Source organism: Saccharomyces kudriavzevii, assembly GCF_947243775.1.
Source record: "Saccharomyces kudriavzevii IFO 1802 strain IFO1802 genome assembly, chromosome: 15".
In the NCBI taxonomy this organism is placed as follows: Eukaryota; Fungi; Ascomycota; class Saccharomycetes; order Saccharomycetales; family Saccharomycetaceae; genus Saccharomyces; species Saccharomyces kudriavzevii.
This window is the reverse complement of record NC_079286.1, coordinates 838568-851541: the sequence shown is the minus strand read 5'-3', so window position 1 is coordinate 851541 and position 12974 is coordinate 838568. Positions and strand designations below refer to the sequence as shown.

The following is a 12974-nucleotide window of genomic DNA, read 5'->3' as shown; positions in this document are numbered from 1 at the left end:
TATGTAGTCTTGGCAGGTGTATTGAGAATTGGATAAGCTAAACATATAATGCTTTTGTTTTTCTTATTTCAAATCTGCAAAGCGAGTTAAAAGAATAGGTTACTTTGATTCTTTGCAGTATTTAAACAATTCGATGTTCGATTGAAATTGTGTGTAATACAGTTTTGAAAAAAAAAAAAAAAAAGAAAAAAAAAAAGAAAAAAGAAAAGAAAGAAAAGGAGAAGGAGGGGTACGAAAAAAAAGTGACAGAATAGTTAGATATGTTTATTAGATAGTCAAGTGTCCCAGTGCAGAGCCTTATATACCATATTATCATCTTTCTTTTTTTTTTCCGAGAGATGTGATAAGATGAAATTCCTATCAATTACTCATCATGAGGTAATGCGATGCGATAGATGAGTCAAACACTCCCCCTTCACGGAAGCGCCGGACGCCCTCGGTAAAGCCTGCACTTAACGCCCCTCGCTGTTCCCTGCACTTAGCGTCACGCGTCGCGAAGAAGTGCGGTGCACGGGCTTTAAGCACAGGATGGCCAATTATATCACACGCGACGGCCGGGCACACAGCTAAAAATCACCGTGAATGCGGCAGTGGCACCCACTACGAGCAGCAGACACCACAGTCCACGCTTGCGCAGAAGCTGCCGAATAAATGGGTGTTGCACGCAGGTGAGGCGGCTCTTGCCGCCGAACACCGCTAGTATTGCTGGCACGTGATCGAAATCTTCGGAGGAATCGTCTTCGTTATCGCTGCCGTCTTTGTGTCTGTGAAGCAGCCTTTGTGTGACGCCAAACCAAGAGTACACAATGTCCACTTGGTACATACCGCACACGATGCAGTAGCATCCTAATGCAAACGGTACGACCGTCACTACGCGGATGGCACGACTATACGCTAGGAAGATGAGTACGTACCCTATCCAGAAGCCGATTCCCAGCCACAGTAGGCCGAAGCCAATACGGCTGATTGATGTATGGTTGGAGAATGGTGAGCGGGAAATATGCGTCTGTCCTCGGACCCTCTTGTTCTTTTCGTTAGTGGCGCCCACTGAGTGGAATCGCCAGTCGGATATCTCATCGTGGATGTTGTGGAGGGCGACCCGGCTCAGAAATTTCGGGAAACAGTCCATTTCTAAGAACTGGTAGGCCAGGTTCTTGACGTCGTCAAAAACCTCAATGTCGTATCTTCGCTTCACTTGTACGTCTTTTACTATGCGGTTCCGCGTTTCCGTGGGGATGTTGCTCAGGTACCGTTCTCTTTGCTCCGACGACGCTAAGTAAGTAGTGCAGAGCCCCATTGCGCTGTGAAGCAGTTGCTTCGTGGTGATCTGCGGTACGCCGTCCTGTTGTGAGCGCCTTTTCAGTATTTCGTCCACGATTAGCGTCATGTCTTCGTTTCTCAGGGAGTCTTCGCTTATGCCCGATTGGCGTTTCCAACCTTCCAGCAACTGATTCAACTTAGGAGAAAATGGTAGGTCGGGGCCGCTGTTTTGCAAGAGTTTCTCGGGGGTTTCCGGGTCCAAATGTCCTTCTTCCACTAATGCGCTCAACAAATCATGCGTTTTAACGGAAGCGCCCCCATTTTCTTGCTGTTCTTGTGGGTAATTGACGAGGGATTTTCTTACCAGCTCGACGTAGCTTTGGCAAAGCCGTGTGTGCGCCATAAGGTCAATCCAAAAGTCCAGGTAGTTGATGGCATATGGGAACTGCGAAAGAAATGTATAGAACGTCCAAAGATCAACTGGCTGCGATGTTCTTTGTATCAATACTTCATACAACGTCGGTAGTCGTACGCGCTGGAGTTCCTCGAAATCATGGACACTGTTCATGTTGGTGCGCTTTTCACTTTTGAAGAAGGTGGAGAAATGCTTTTGGAAGCTTGTCTCGGGTAGGTATCCTCTCCTCTGGCCTCGCTGTATATAACCAAATTTTCCTGCTGTTGATATTTTTGTTTTGTCCGCATTCTCGAAACACGAATTTTTTTCTTTGAATGGCGGCGGCGGTTTCATACCAGCATTGTTATACTAATATATATGCTGGGCTTCCCCTTTTTTCCTCGAGAAATTCAAAGGGCCGTTGTGGCATTGTGTAGTATTGTTTCGTACCGTGTCGTCTATTTTTTTTTGAATTATGTATACGTGTATATATATTATGCTTCGTCCTCAAGCATCGTAGTACCCATTGGTGCAAGTTGAAAAGAAATCTAACAAGTTTTCCTGAACCAATTTGAAAACAGTCTCCGAGTATCTCGATGAAATCTCATTGGACACTTTGGTCAACTCCATATCTTGAATCACCACGCTTAATGAATCCAGCAAATTTATAGAAAATTCAATGTACCAACGATGGTTCCAGCAGCAAATTTTCACGCAAAGATCGATAATGCTATTGTCAAGTTCCCTTATGCGCGAGGTAACCATCTCGGGTGCCATGCCATGTGAGTTGGGTGAGTTGAGGAAATTTTTGATCCGTTGACGCTCGTTTACGCAATATTCCAGCAGTTTTCTGGCGCACCTTGACGAAAATCTCTGTGATAGACCGTTCTGGAATGCCTTGGCAGCTTCAGGGAAATGTCCCAACCGACGTGCACAGAGGCCAAATAGCTCCCATTCAAACGTCAGTTTATTGTGATTGTTATTTTGTACGTCCATGTACAGTTGTTCTGTTTGCCATAGCGTATACATCTTCAAATCCTCATACAAAAGCATGAAGAGGTTGTCTAACCATCTTTCACATAACCTTTTTGACCTTAGAGGCACTTCTTCTTGCTCACCAACGCTCTTTGATAACGAGGATGTTGAATTTTGGTACTCGTCCTCCATAACAAAGATATTTGATCTATACTTTAACAGATTTTCCCATCCGGTGATTTGCACAATCTCTGTCAGTAATCTGTATGCCAATTGAAAAGTGGATTTCAAATTTGACGCAGCCAGATTGACCAACATCGGATCTGCAGAGCGGTGCTCCTTTTGGACGTCTTGTGGATTCAACGACGTTACTTCATCCAGCACAACATCGATGGGCAAAGGCAAATGAAGACTATTCTTTGAAGGCAATGGAACTACCCTTCTCAAAGTATATTTTTCCTTTAATGGGGACATGGGGCACGAATTCAGTATCAGCAGGGCATTTTCTATGTCATTTAGCTTCACGTACGCCTTGGATAGAAGGTACCATGGTCTAAACTCACTTGGAGAACAATTGGCCGCCTCCTGCGCTATATTCTGCGCCAATGTATAATCTTGCTTTTTGTCTACTAGAAATTGCGCTTGTAAACACAATATCTCGGATTTATAGTCCATATAGTTATTAGGGTTTGATATCCTGTCGTTGTGTGAAAGCTCATCATATATTAGCTTCATGGCGTCTATTTCTCTATCACACACCAAGAAGATCTTGGTCAGTACAATGATTGCCTCAGGGTTTTCATTGGCCAAATCCTTCAACATTGCCTCCACCCTGCTAACACTACGAGTCAACTTGACTATCTCCACCAGTGTTTCTACCAAATAGTTGTTCGTGTTTGTTACGTTAGCTATATAATGTGGCGCGCCTAGTAACGGGCCCTTGAGGTAAACTATGGGGAACAAATCAATGAACATCTCCGATAAATCATCGATTTGTCCCGTCATCAATGGGTTCAAAATCAAAGTCTCCACTAAGTTCTGTAACTCCCCCTCTTCAGCATTCTCCTTCATTAATATGATTGACCTAACTACCCCGCTTACGAACGTTTCCGCCCAAATTAAATCGTGATCAGCATGTAATTCTATATTCTGGCTTTCACCGTTGCAATCCACTATGAAGTTCTGAATGGTTCCAGGGATATGGACAATGACGTTTATGTCGCATTTCCTGAACGCATTCCACGTTGAAAATGAAATTCGAGCGACCTGAAAGGCTTTCCTTTTGCCAAACCAAACTTGAGGCTTCTCCGTGATTATGTCGGAGATTCCCTTCAAGAATATCGCGATTGAAGTGGGGCTGGATGTATCGGCACCCATCGAGTAGAAAAATGTTCCTATCTCGCCCTTCAATTTATTGAGTGGATGGAACTCTGCAACCATCGGGGCAGCATCGTTGACGCTCCTGCTGCCGCTGAATATAGAGGCCGCCGTGGAATTAGTGGCAACAGCGACATCACTTATGTTTCCGTTGGTTACTACGGAAGCTGCAGAGCCATCAAGTGCAGCGGCTGCAGGAGGTTTCATGGTGGTGGCTCCGTTGTTTCTACTCGTGCTGTTTATGGCATTTGTGTTACTCGAAGTGGGCGAGTATTTTGCCAGTGTGATTAAGTCCGCCGGACCTAAATTTTGAAACTGCGGTAGCCGGATCTTTCTCTCATTTAAAGCGTAGCCTATATAGTCCTCTTTCACCTCTGGTATGGAATTCTGTGTAATCATCTGAGGGCAGCGTTTCTTCCTTAACCTTGTTTCTTTCTCTACCAATTCCACTCTAACAAAAGCCTAAATGTGGAAAAGTTTCTTGAAGAGTCCTGATAACGTCATTGCCTCGAGGGAAGCTTGCGCCTTCATACTATACGCACTTTTTATTTTTCTTTTATTTTTCAGATTTCTCGTCTATTCCTGGCTCCAAGTACCGAGCTGATGGTGGGGAGGAAAATGAATATCCGGTCACGTGATATACTTGTAAGATGGGCCTGACCAGCTGATATGTTGAAATGTGGCAATGATGCATTGCAGGTCCAATTTACCGCTTACATGCACTATTAAGATATAAAAATATTTACATACGGCTGTGCTATGCTACCAAAATCTATCAAACAGATGGTGCGTGTTGGTTGTCGTTTGTTTGTTTGTTAGTTTGTTGTTCTACTTAAGAATAAAAGCAAATCTTCTCTGGACATGTTGAATATAAGCTCAGAGATAAAGCTCAATTAATAGATCTACAACTTCAGACTGCACTTACTGTCTGAACAGCTTGGTCACCATCTCTCTATTCTACGACAGGTGCTATGTCAGTTTAGTGATACGAAGTACGTTTTGGTATGTGATCTGCGGATAATAGTAAAATATAACTTGCTTCAACAGTTATGCCAACCAACCGTGTGTTTTATTTTGTAAAGATATTTGTGTCACTTTTTCGTTTCTGCTACCCTGCATCGATTTTGTTACCCGTGCTATAGAACCTCATAGAATCGTATAGAACAAGTCTTCATAATATCGAAAACGACGGCAGCCTTTCCCACTAACCGGCGCCCCCTGGAGTGTGGTGGTATATATGCCGTAGCTCAAAGGCGTCTTTTCAAACTGTTGTCGTTTGAAGGCCCACCATGGCAGAAGTAACTATATTATAAACATAAAGCTAGCAAGCAAGCAAGCAAAAAAAACAAACAAGCAGAAGCACACTTTACAAAGAAATATGTCTGACTGGGATACAAATACTATTATTGGTAGCAGAGCCAGAACTGGCGGTTCTGGTCCAAGAGCCAACGTTGCCAGATCTCAGGGTCAAATCAATGCTGCAAGAAGACAGGGGTTGGTCGTCTCCGTTGACAAGAAATACGGTTCCACCAACACCAAGGGGGACAATGAAGGCCAAAGGTTGACCAAGGTCGACCGTGAGACAGACATTGTCAAGCCCAAGAAACTGGATGCAAATGTCGGTAGGGCCATCTCGCGCGCGAGAACGGACAAAAAAATGTCACAAAAGGACTTGGCCACCAAGATTAACGAAAAGCCAACCGTCGTAAACGATTATGAAGCCGCTAGAGCCATTCCAAATCAACAGGTCTTGTCCAAGCTGGAGAGAGCTTTAGGTGTCAGATTGAGAGGTAATAATGTCGGTTCGCCCTTAGGAGCTCCAAAGAAAAAATAAATAGGGTTTCTCTTTTAATTTCTCTTTTTCTGCACTGCATGTCATCAATGAAGCATTCTCAATAATATCATGATCGTTTTATGGTTTGTTTTTTTTCATTTGTCTAACTCAAACTTTTTTTTTGAAAGCTTTTTTCCCTTTTCTATAGAAAGTAAAATACACACGTATATATTATGATTGATCAAACTTTATTTGGCCTCAATTTTAATTTTTTTCTCCAAGGAATCAATCAGCCTATCTTTTTCTATCCATCTATTCTCAAGCCATCTTTCCAAACTTTCGTCATTGTATGTGAGCAATGGTTGGATCTGATACTTTTTTATATGCACCATTGCCACAATAGGGTCTTTTTCCTTCACGTTGTCTTCGGACTCAATCTCCGGCTGTAGCATCTCGAAAATTGTCGGAGATATTTGCTCTAATTGGTAACCTTTGTGAATTCTTAAATCTCCATCGATATGATCATGCCCACTATCAGTGTATTTGACTCTGTAATAAACTATAGTGAAATCATAAATGTATGGATTGATTCGTACTGGCTTGGGCTTTGCATTGTTCGCCTCTTTCTTTTTCTCAAATAAGTACGAATTATCTATGATCATAGGTGGTATTATCTTGTTGGACATCTTGGAAGGCTCCATTGTTATACTTTTATGGACCATTTTATCAATTTCTCTATGCAATAAGTATCTAGCCTCCTTGATAATATTATTGTGGTTTTTCTTCCTTTTGATGTTTTTGATTGATGAAAAAGCAGCCATCAGACCGGTAAAATTTTTAAATCTTGGGTATAATAGATTGTAGAAATTGGTGACGAAAGGAAAATCTTGATGTATTTTCCTTTGGATCATTGATAGCTCCAAACTCATGATATTGACTTCGGGGAAAATTGCTATAGCTTGATTGTTTTGTGTTTCTAGAATATTCCTTAGCTTATCAGGCGACAAGGTGAGAGTCTCATCCTTAAAAAATATATTCTTTAATAAATCCAGTTGGGGAAAATTAAACATTTTACCCCAACCAAGGAATTTTAGCTGGGGCCATTCCGGCAAATCTTCCCCCTTCCATAATTTTTGTATAAACTCCAATTTATTATAATATTTAGTAGGACAACTTTTGAAGAATAAATAATTAATCAAGGTGTAGTCATTAACTGACCGATGGTTACACATCATTAGCGTGGTCTGAAATTGATTATCTTTGAAAAAATTCAGATCGTCGCTTCCACTACTAATGAAAATTTGGACGTTTTTTTTTTTCTCGAATGTCATTTCAACTAAATGTAATTGAAACCAAATTTCAATTACTTCTAATGCCTTATCTAAATTAGGTACCACATTCACTTCAGAATAATTTAGTACTCTCGAAAGAAGTCGAATCTTATATTCACCTATTATGGGGACATGTGACCAAAGCCTATCATACAGTAAGTGCAATCTAAGACAAAACGCATTCCTGTTGACAAATTGCAGGAACTGACTAATTGCAGTAAAAATAGAATGGATGTAAAAATATCCGAAAAGGATAAGCAATTTGGGGGTAAGGCTCAACCAGTCAGAAATGTCCAATTGCTTAACTTGAATTCTAGGACCGATCATGTAGGTTTCGAAAAAGTCAACAAAACCCATCTTGAACTTATCCTTTTATACTTTCTTTAGTCGTTTAATTCAAAAGAAAGAGTAAAAATCACTTGAATTCGAGAATATTATGATATTAATATGTTGAATTTTTTACCTTGTCAACATCCAAATTTTTACATCTTCTTCCCATAATTGCCTTAATTTTAATTTTGTGTCATTTTTGTCCTTCTGGCATTCGGAAATTTTTGAAAAACAAAGCATTTTCCTGAGAGTGATTGAACAAAAATGGCAGTTTCCACACAATGGAAAGCGCATGATATTTAATAGTGATGCTGACTGCACCAACTGTACAATTTAAAATTGCGACAATGCTATTCTATCGTGGTTTGAAACCGCTGGTCAATGCTTCCTATATCATAGGAAATCAAGCACGAACTGTTCTTCCGGGCATAGCAGTTTCAACGAAAAGGTCCTTTCACAGTATCAATCGCCTACATCTCGAAACTAATATAAAAGATATCACGAATAAGACAGATGAAGCGTCTCCTTCCGTGCAGATGTTTGGACCTCCAGAATCGTCTCGGTATGAAGACTCTTACCAAAAAGACTATGAAAGAATAGCAAAATATTCCCTGATTCCATTGACGATGGTGCCTTTTTACGCATCTTTTGTTGGCGGTGTCATGAGTCCTCTATTGGATGCGTCTCTATCGTCCACTCTCTTAATATACTTACAATATGGCTTCACGAGCTGCATTATCGATTATATACCGAAGGAGAAGTATCCAAGATGGCATAAACTAGCTCTTTACAGTCTTTATGGAGGATCTACGTTAGCTTTGTACGGCATCTATGAATTGGAAACAAAGGATAATGGTTTTGTTGACTTGGTGAAAAAGCTGTGGAATGAGAACGATGACCATTTGTATATATTCGGAAGAAACTGATCTACTCATGTTTTCTCTGTTTTGCATTTTTAAGGCCCATTCTTAGGATCATATGATATTAGTCTACATTTAGGCGGGATTGTACAATAATACTAGTAAATTGAAAAAAAAAATACCCTTTTGTCCTCAAAGTCTATTGTATATGTAGTTTTGTTTAGACTGTAAATATTAAATGAGCATACAATAAACAGTAACAAATTTCATTAAGAACTTCAAGGGGTATGTAACGTACACAAAATGAACCGAGTGCTTATATATCTTGAAAACATAGCCCCATCTCAACTCTTAAGCCTTCTTTGGTGCGGTCAAAGCCAGTGTTAGATACTGTCTTTAGTAGTTATTTTACTTAAGAAGCCCTCTTAGGGTAGATCGAAAAAGAAAAGAAAAGAGAAGAAATGTGGCATATTTTCTTTCATTGATAATGTTTACTTTCACTGATTGTCTTTTCCATACTTACTCCTGCTAATAATTATTTAGATTTTGTTACATGATGCCTTATTTTCACAAACAGAGGTAAACAAAGAAAAAGGGGACCACGCTCCATCAAGAGCTAGTGAATTACAAACACGACATTTAGAATACAACGAACCATGTCATTTGTGGGGCTTCTTCTTTGATATATATCTATAAATGCTAAATTGATTGGGTGCCAACAAGAAAGCTGACCACTTAAGGAAGAGGCCTCAATACAATTGTATGCCCATCTAATCTTTTGTACGTGAATATGCTTCAGTTTCAACTTCTTTTTCCGGTGTAATTGACTGCTCTACTTACCGCTCTTCTATTCTTCATAGTGTTAACAAGGTCTTTTCTGTCATGCAAAATGCGATGAACATAATCTTGTTGGCCTTTTGCAATCAAAATTCTCAGTATAATATTCATTACTTCTGCGTCACGCTCTAGCTGCTCCTTAGGCTCTTTCACGATATTAGCTGCTAGAGATTTCTTTCGAGATATTGTCCCACCAGATTTATTGGCAAAAGTGATCGGAGTTTTTTTCAGGTAGAACCATTTCAAATACTCCTCATATGCAGGAGCTAACCGTTTAACTTCTTCCTTCAATTCAAGGATGCTTTCATCATAAAAAGCCGGAATCAATAATATGTTCTGGTAATACTCATTCTTCAACTCGGCAAGAGGGGGACCTTCTCCTTTGTTATGAAAAAAATCCACACATAATGCATCAAGCCACTTAAATATAGCTTCGATTTCTGCTTGAGTTAATGGACGGCCGTATCCCGAAACTGTTTTCGTACTTGAAATGGTATTTTCCCAAAGAGACTTTTTTGCCGAGCGCAATCTATTGATTTTGGCACTATTCAGTGCAGGTAAAAGAAGCAAATCAGCGTTCTCTAAAACCAGATTCCACGCTCTTAGCATCACCATAAACAGTAACCTCTGAGAAAGTTCTGATGCCAAAATGTTTAAATTTGCATTTAAATAGTCGAATAGCGGTAGTATTGCATCATATACTGCCTCATTAGATGCGAGTGTAGTACCATGGTGACCACAAACGCCTTTTAATGTGGTTCTCGAGAAGGCGAAAGCAATAAAGTTAGAAAATTTGTTGACTATCAAGTTTATTGCACGATCTCTCGACCTACTGAAAGATCTATATATTCTTCCCATGGAAGAAACAGCATCTACTTTCTCGCTTTCCAGAGAAATTTGACAGTATAGAGTTCCCTGTGGACTCAAAGTCAGTGAGAAATCGATAGGAAACCCATCGTCTTTAAGTTTTCTTGGGGTAAATTTCATGTTGGCCTTTCCACATAAATCGTCTTCTGCCAAATTCTTTAACCTACTGTGGGGATGGTGCCATATAGTGAACATAATATCATTTGACTTACCAAAAGGTGACTCGAATACAAACTCTTCATCCCATTTAGGAGTAATTGATCTTGCGACAGTCTTAGTTGTCCCTATTTCCCGTTGTAAAGTGATGTTTCTCATGGAAACATAAGAATTTGAAAGCCCCGTTTTACTGAAGCCTTTAACGTTGTCAGCGCCAATAACCCTGAGAGTATAAATTTGCTTCATATTCTGGTCATCGGATGACTTCCTATCATCATCCAAGTTACGGGAGGAATGATACTGAGCGATAATAGAAGAAATTTTTGATGGATCTGCCTTTTCCTCAAAATTTTCTAACAAAAAAAGCGTTTTATCAAGGTCGTTCAGTAGTACACATGTCCTCTTCTTAAATTGATATGGAGCAGGCGCCACAATTTTTGGAGTTGATTTAACAGCATTTTTCAAATCTTCGAAGAGTCTACTGCTCCTTGATCGTTCGTGGTTTGGATTAGTATGATTGAGATTATGTGAAGATTGAGAGTCCAAGCTTTCTAAAGAATAGGATAGTTCACCACTTTCCTCTAAATCTTTCTCAATGAAACTCATCACTTGCATCGAATATGAAAGCATACCGTCCGAAAAGGCCTTCAATATCACCGTGTTCATTTGTGCTAATTGTAACTCATTCTCCCAGCCAAACTTCTCGAGCATGCTAGTTGATTCATTTATCATTTTGAATATATCCAAAACGGACCTACTAAAATGATCTTGGTCGTTTATGGGTTGCCAGTTTTCACTTTCAATCGATGTTTTAATGACCTTTTGAACATTACGACTCACGTCATCACATAATTGAGTCAAATATTTGACAAAATAACCTTCAAGATTGAAAAAAAATTTGCCTTTTGGCTTCACCTGAATATAAATCTGTCTCAGTTCCTTTAGTACGTCATACATGTCTAGTGCGTCGATTGGTCCCAAACTTTCTCCAGTCTCCTTCAAACTACTTTTTTCAGCAGTTTTTATCAGTTTTAAAGAGTCGGAACCGTATACTTCACACAGAAATACTGCACATTGTCTAGGCAGAGATATTTCATCCAGTAATGGTTTACTGTAGCGCTTTTGAATTGCTTTGATGGCTTCTATAATTGTCTCTACAAGGTTCTGAACGCTTTGAATTTCAATTATATTACCTTTTAGCATGTCTTGCAACAGAGAAATAAAATACTCTTCTGCTGTCTTGAAAAGAGTTTTCTTGAATACTTTAATCCAATGTTTTCTTACAGCCAAAGATTGTGTCTCGTAAAATTCCATTACTGGATCGTCAACGATATTTGAATAATAGAAAGATAAAACTGGAGAGAATTTTGGTTTCGTACTTGAAAAAATCGCTGTCAAAAGATTATTAATCGTTCGCATAGACTGGTCGGTCGTATAAAAAAGATTTGCAGCCCACAAATACCGATCTGGAGTATTCCAGGTGAAGGAGTCGAGATTGTCTTCTGAACATAGATATTTATTTTGGATGACAGAAAACAAGTTTTCAGTGATCGGGATATTCAACTCTTCATCTTTTAAAATACTTAAATTTGCTGCTGAGTAAACCAAGGAGGATATAGTGGAAGGATATTCTATCCTCCAATATCTTGCTGATTTATGAAGAAAAAATAGAGCCTCTTGAGAAAAATTTATAGCGTTCACGGTATTAGAACACTCTTTCTCCAAAACAAGGCGTATGAGGCAAACGAATACGCTTTTGGCATCCTTGGGTATGAGGCGATTGCCATGAGAGGTAACTTTCTCATCCGTCCCAAATCGATCCATCAGATTGGCAATTTCAAGAAGTTCATAATTCTTCCACAGAATGTAATCTCGGTCACTTGAAAAATCTGAACCAGTCAAAAAACCATTATCCTTCTTGATTTTTTTCCTGAGATACCTTAATTCACCGCAGAATATGGGATTTGTAGAATCTTCCTTTACGGCTATTATGTCTTGTTGAAGTTTCGTTTCATCTACTTCAAACAACTGCATAAAATATTTCATATGTGAAATATCCTGAAATTTGAAAGAAGGCTGTTTATTATTGCTCGAACCACTCGAAATGCTTCTATACTGAGGCATTGCCGCTGTGGAAATAGCTTTCTTCTTCTTTCCTGTTGTATCACCCTTTTTAAGACTAATCTTATAATCAAGTAATCTTTTTATAATATTTGCGCAGCTGTCTGGAAGCACATCAATCACCAGATCTATAAAATAAGCAACTTCGGTAAATAATTCCTCACGGGAGCTTCCAACAGCCAATTTCTTCAGTTCATTACTGGCAACACTTGTGAAATAACCAACAATCTCTTCCATTTGACTCATCTTAGAGAATGAATCCGCAGTAGAGGAGTCAAGCATGCTATAGTACATTTTAACAATACTTTTCCAGTGCATCTCATTCGGCGCCAAGCCTTTATTACCTGAAATTTGCGCTAACTTACCTTTCAATATCCGCAATGTTGCCTGCACTATGTCGCGCTCTGACATATCATCTTGTTTGTCAACCAGTATCTTTTTCCCATGCGGTTTTTGATGATTTGTTTTGTCGAACAGAACTCTTGAAGTATCTGTTCTATTTGATTGTAAAGCCGTGTCTCTAAAACGTGGTTCATTAATGTAGTCTAATATAATCAGTTTCAAGGTGTAAAAGTATACGTCTGATGCGGGCAGTTCGGTATTAATGACGCTGGATATCGATGGTATTTCCACGGATGCATCAGTGACAGTCGTTGATAGTGTGGAGACTGTGCGATTCATAAGTTTTACAC

General features: G+C 39.6%; 6 protein-coding genes across 6 annotated transcripts, besides 1 other annotated feature; 2 read left to right on the top strand and 4 right to left on the bottom strand.

Annotated features, from left to right (window-relative positions):
- Positions 1 to 45: part of a sequence feature (Short protein (SKDI_15G4390, CAI4052241.1) was converted to a misc_feature.) that runs on past the window's edge.
- Positions 46 to 541: 496 nt separating this feature from the next.
- Positions 542 to 2008, bottom strand: RAX1 (Rax1p; the record flags this gene model as incomplete). Its single annotated transcript, XM_056231476.1, has 1 exon — positions 542 to 2008. The coding sequence occupies one exon, from the start codon at positions 2006 to 2008 to the stop codon at positions 542 to 544; it is 1467 nt and encodes a 488-aa protein (XP_056085291.1).
- Positions 2009 to 2161: 153 nt separating this feature from the next.
- On the bottom strand, positions 2162 to 4405 carry BUD7 (exomer complex subunit; the record flags this gene model as incomplete). Its single annotated transcript, XM_056231475.1, has 1 exon — positions 2162 to 4405. The coding sequence occupies one exon, from the start codon at positions 4403 to 4405 to the stop codon at positions 2162 to 2164; it is 2244 nt and encodes a 747-aa protein (XP_056085290.1).
- Positions 4406 to 5384: 979 nt separating this feature from the next.
- On the top strand, positions 5385 to 5840 carry MBF1 (multiprotein-bridging factor 1; the record flags this gene model as incomplete). The annotated part of the gene is made up of 1 exon (XM_056231474.1): positions 5385 to 5840. The coding sequence occupies one exon, from the start codon at positions 5385 to 5387 to the stop codon at positions 5838 to 5840; it is 456 nt and encodes a 151-aa protein (XP_056085289.1).
- A 188-nt stretch (positions 5841 to 6028) lies between these two features.
- On the bottom strand, positions 6029 to 7468 carry MUM3 (Mum3p; the record flags this gene model as incomplete). The annotated part of the gene is made up of 1 exon (XM_056231473.1): positions 6029 to 7468. One exon carries the CDS (start codon positions 7466 to 7468, stop codon positions 6029 to 6031), a length of 1440 nt encoding a protein of 479 aa, XP_056085288.1.
- A 320-nt stretch (positions 7469 to 7788) lies between these two features.
- Positions 7789 to 8367, top strand: TIM18 (Tim18p; the record flags this gene model as incomplete). Its single annotated transcript, XM_056231472.1, has 1 exon — positions 7789 to 8367. The coding sequence occupies one exon, from the start codon at positions 7789 to 7791 to the stop codon at positions 8365 to 8367; it is 579 nt and encodes a 192-aa protein (XP_056085287.1).
- Positions 8368 to 9102: 735 nt separating this feature from the next.
- SKDI15G4330 (uncharacterized protein) lies at positions 9103 to 12963 on the bottom strand (the record flags this gene model as incomplete). The annotated part of the gene is made up of 1 exon (XM_056231471.1): positions 9103 to 12963. One exon carries the CDS (start codon positions 12961 to 12963, stop codon positions 9103 to 9105), a length of 3861 nt encoding a protein of 1286 aa, XP_056085286.1.
- Between the last annotated feature and the right edge of the window lie 11 nt (positions 12964 to 12974).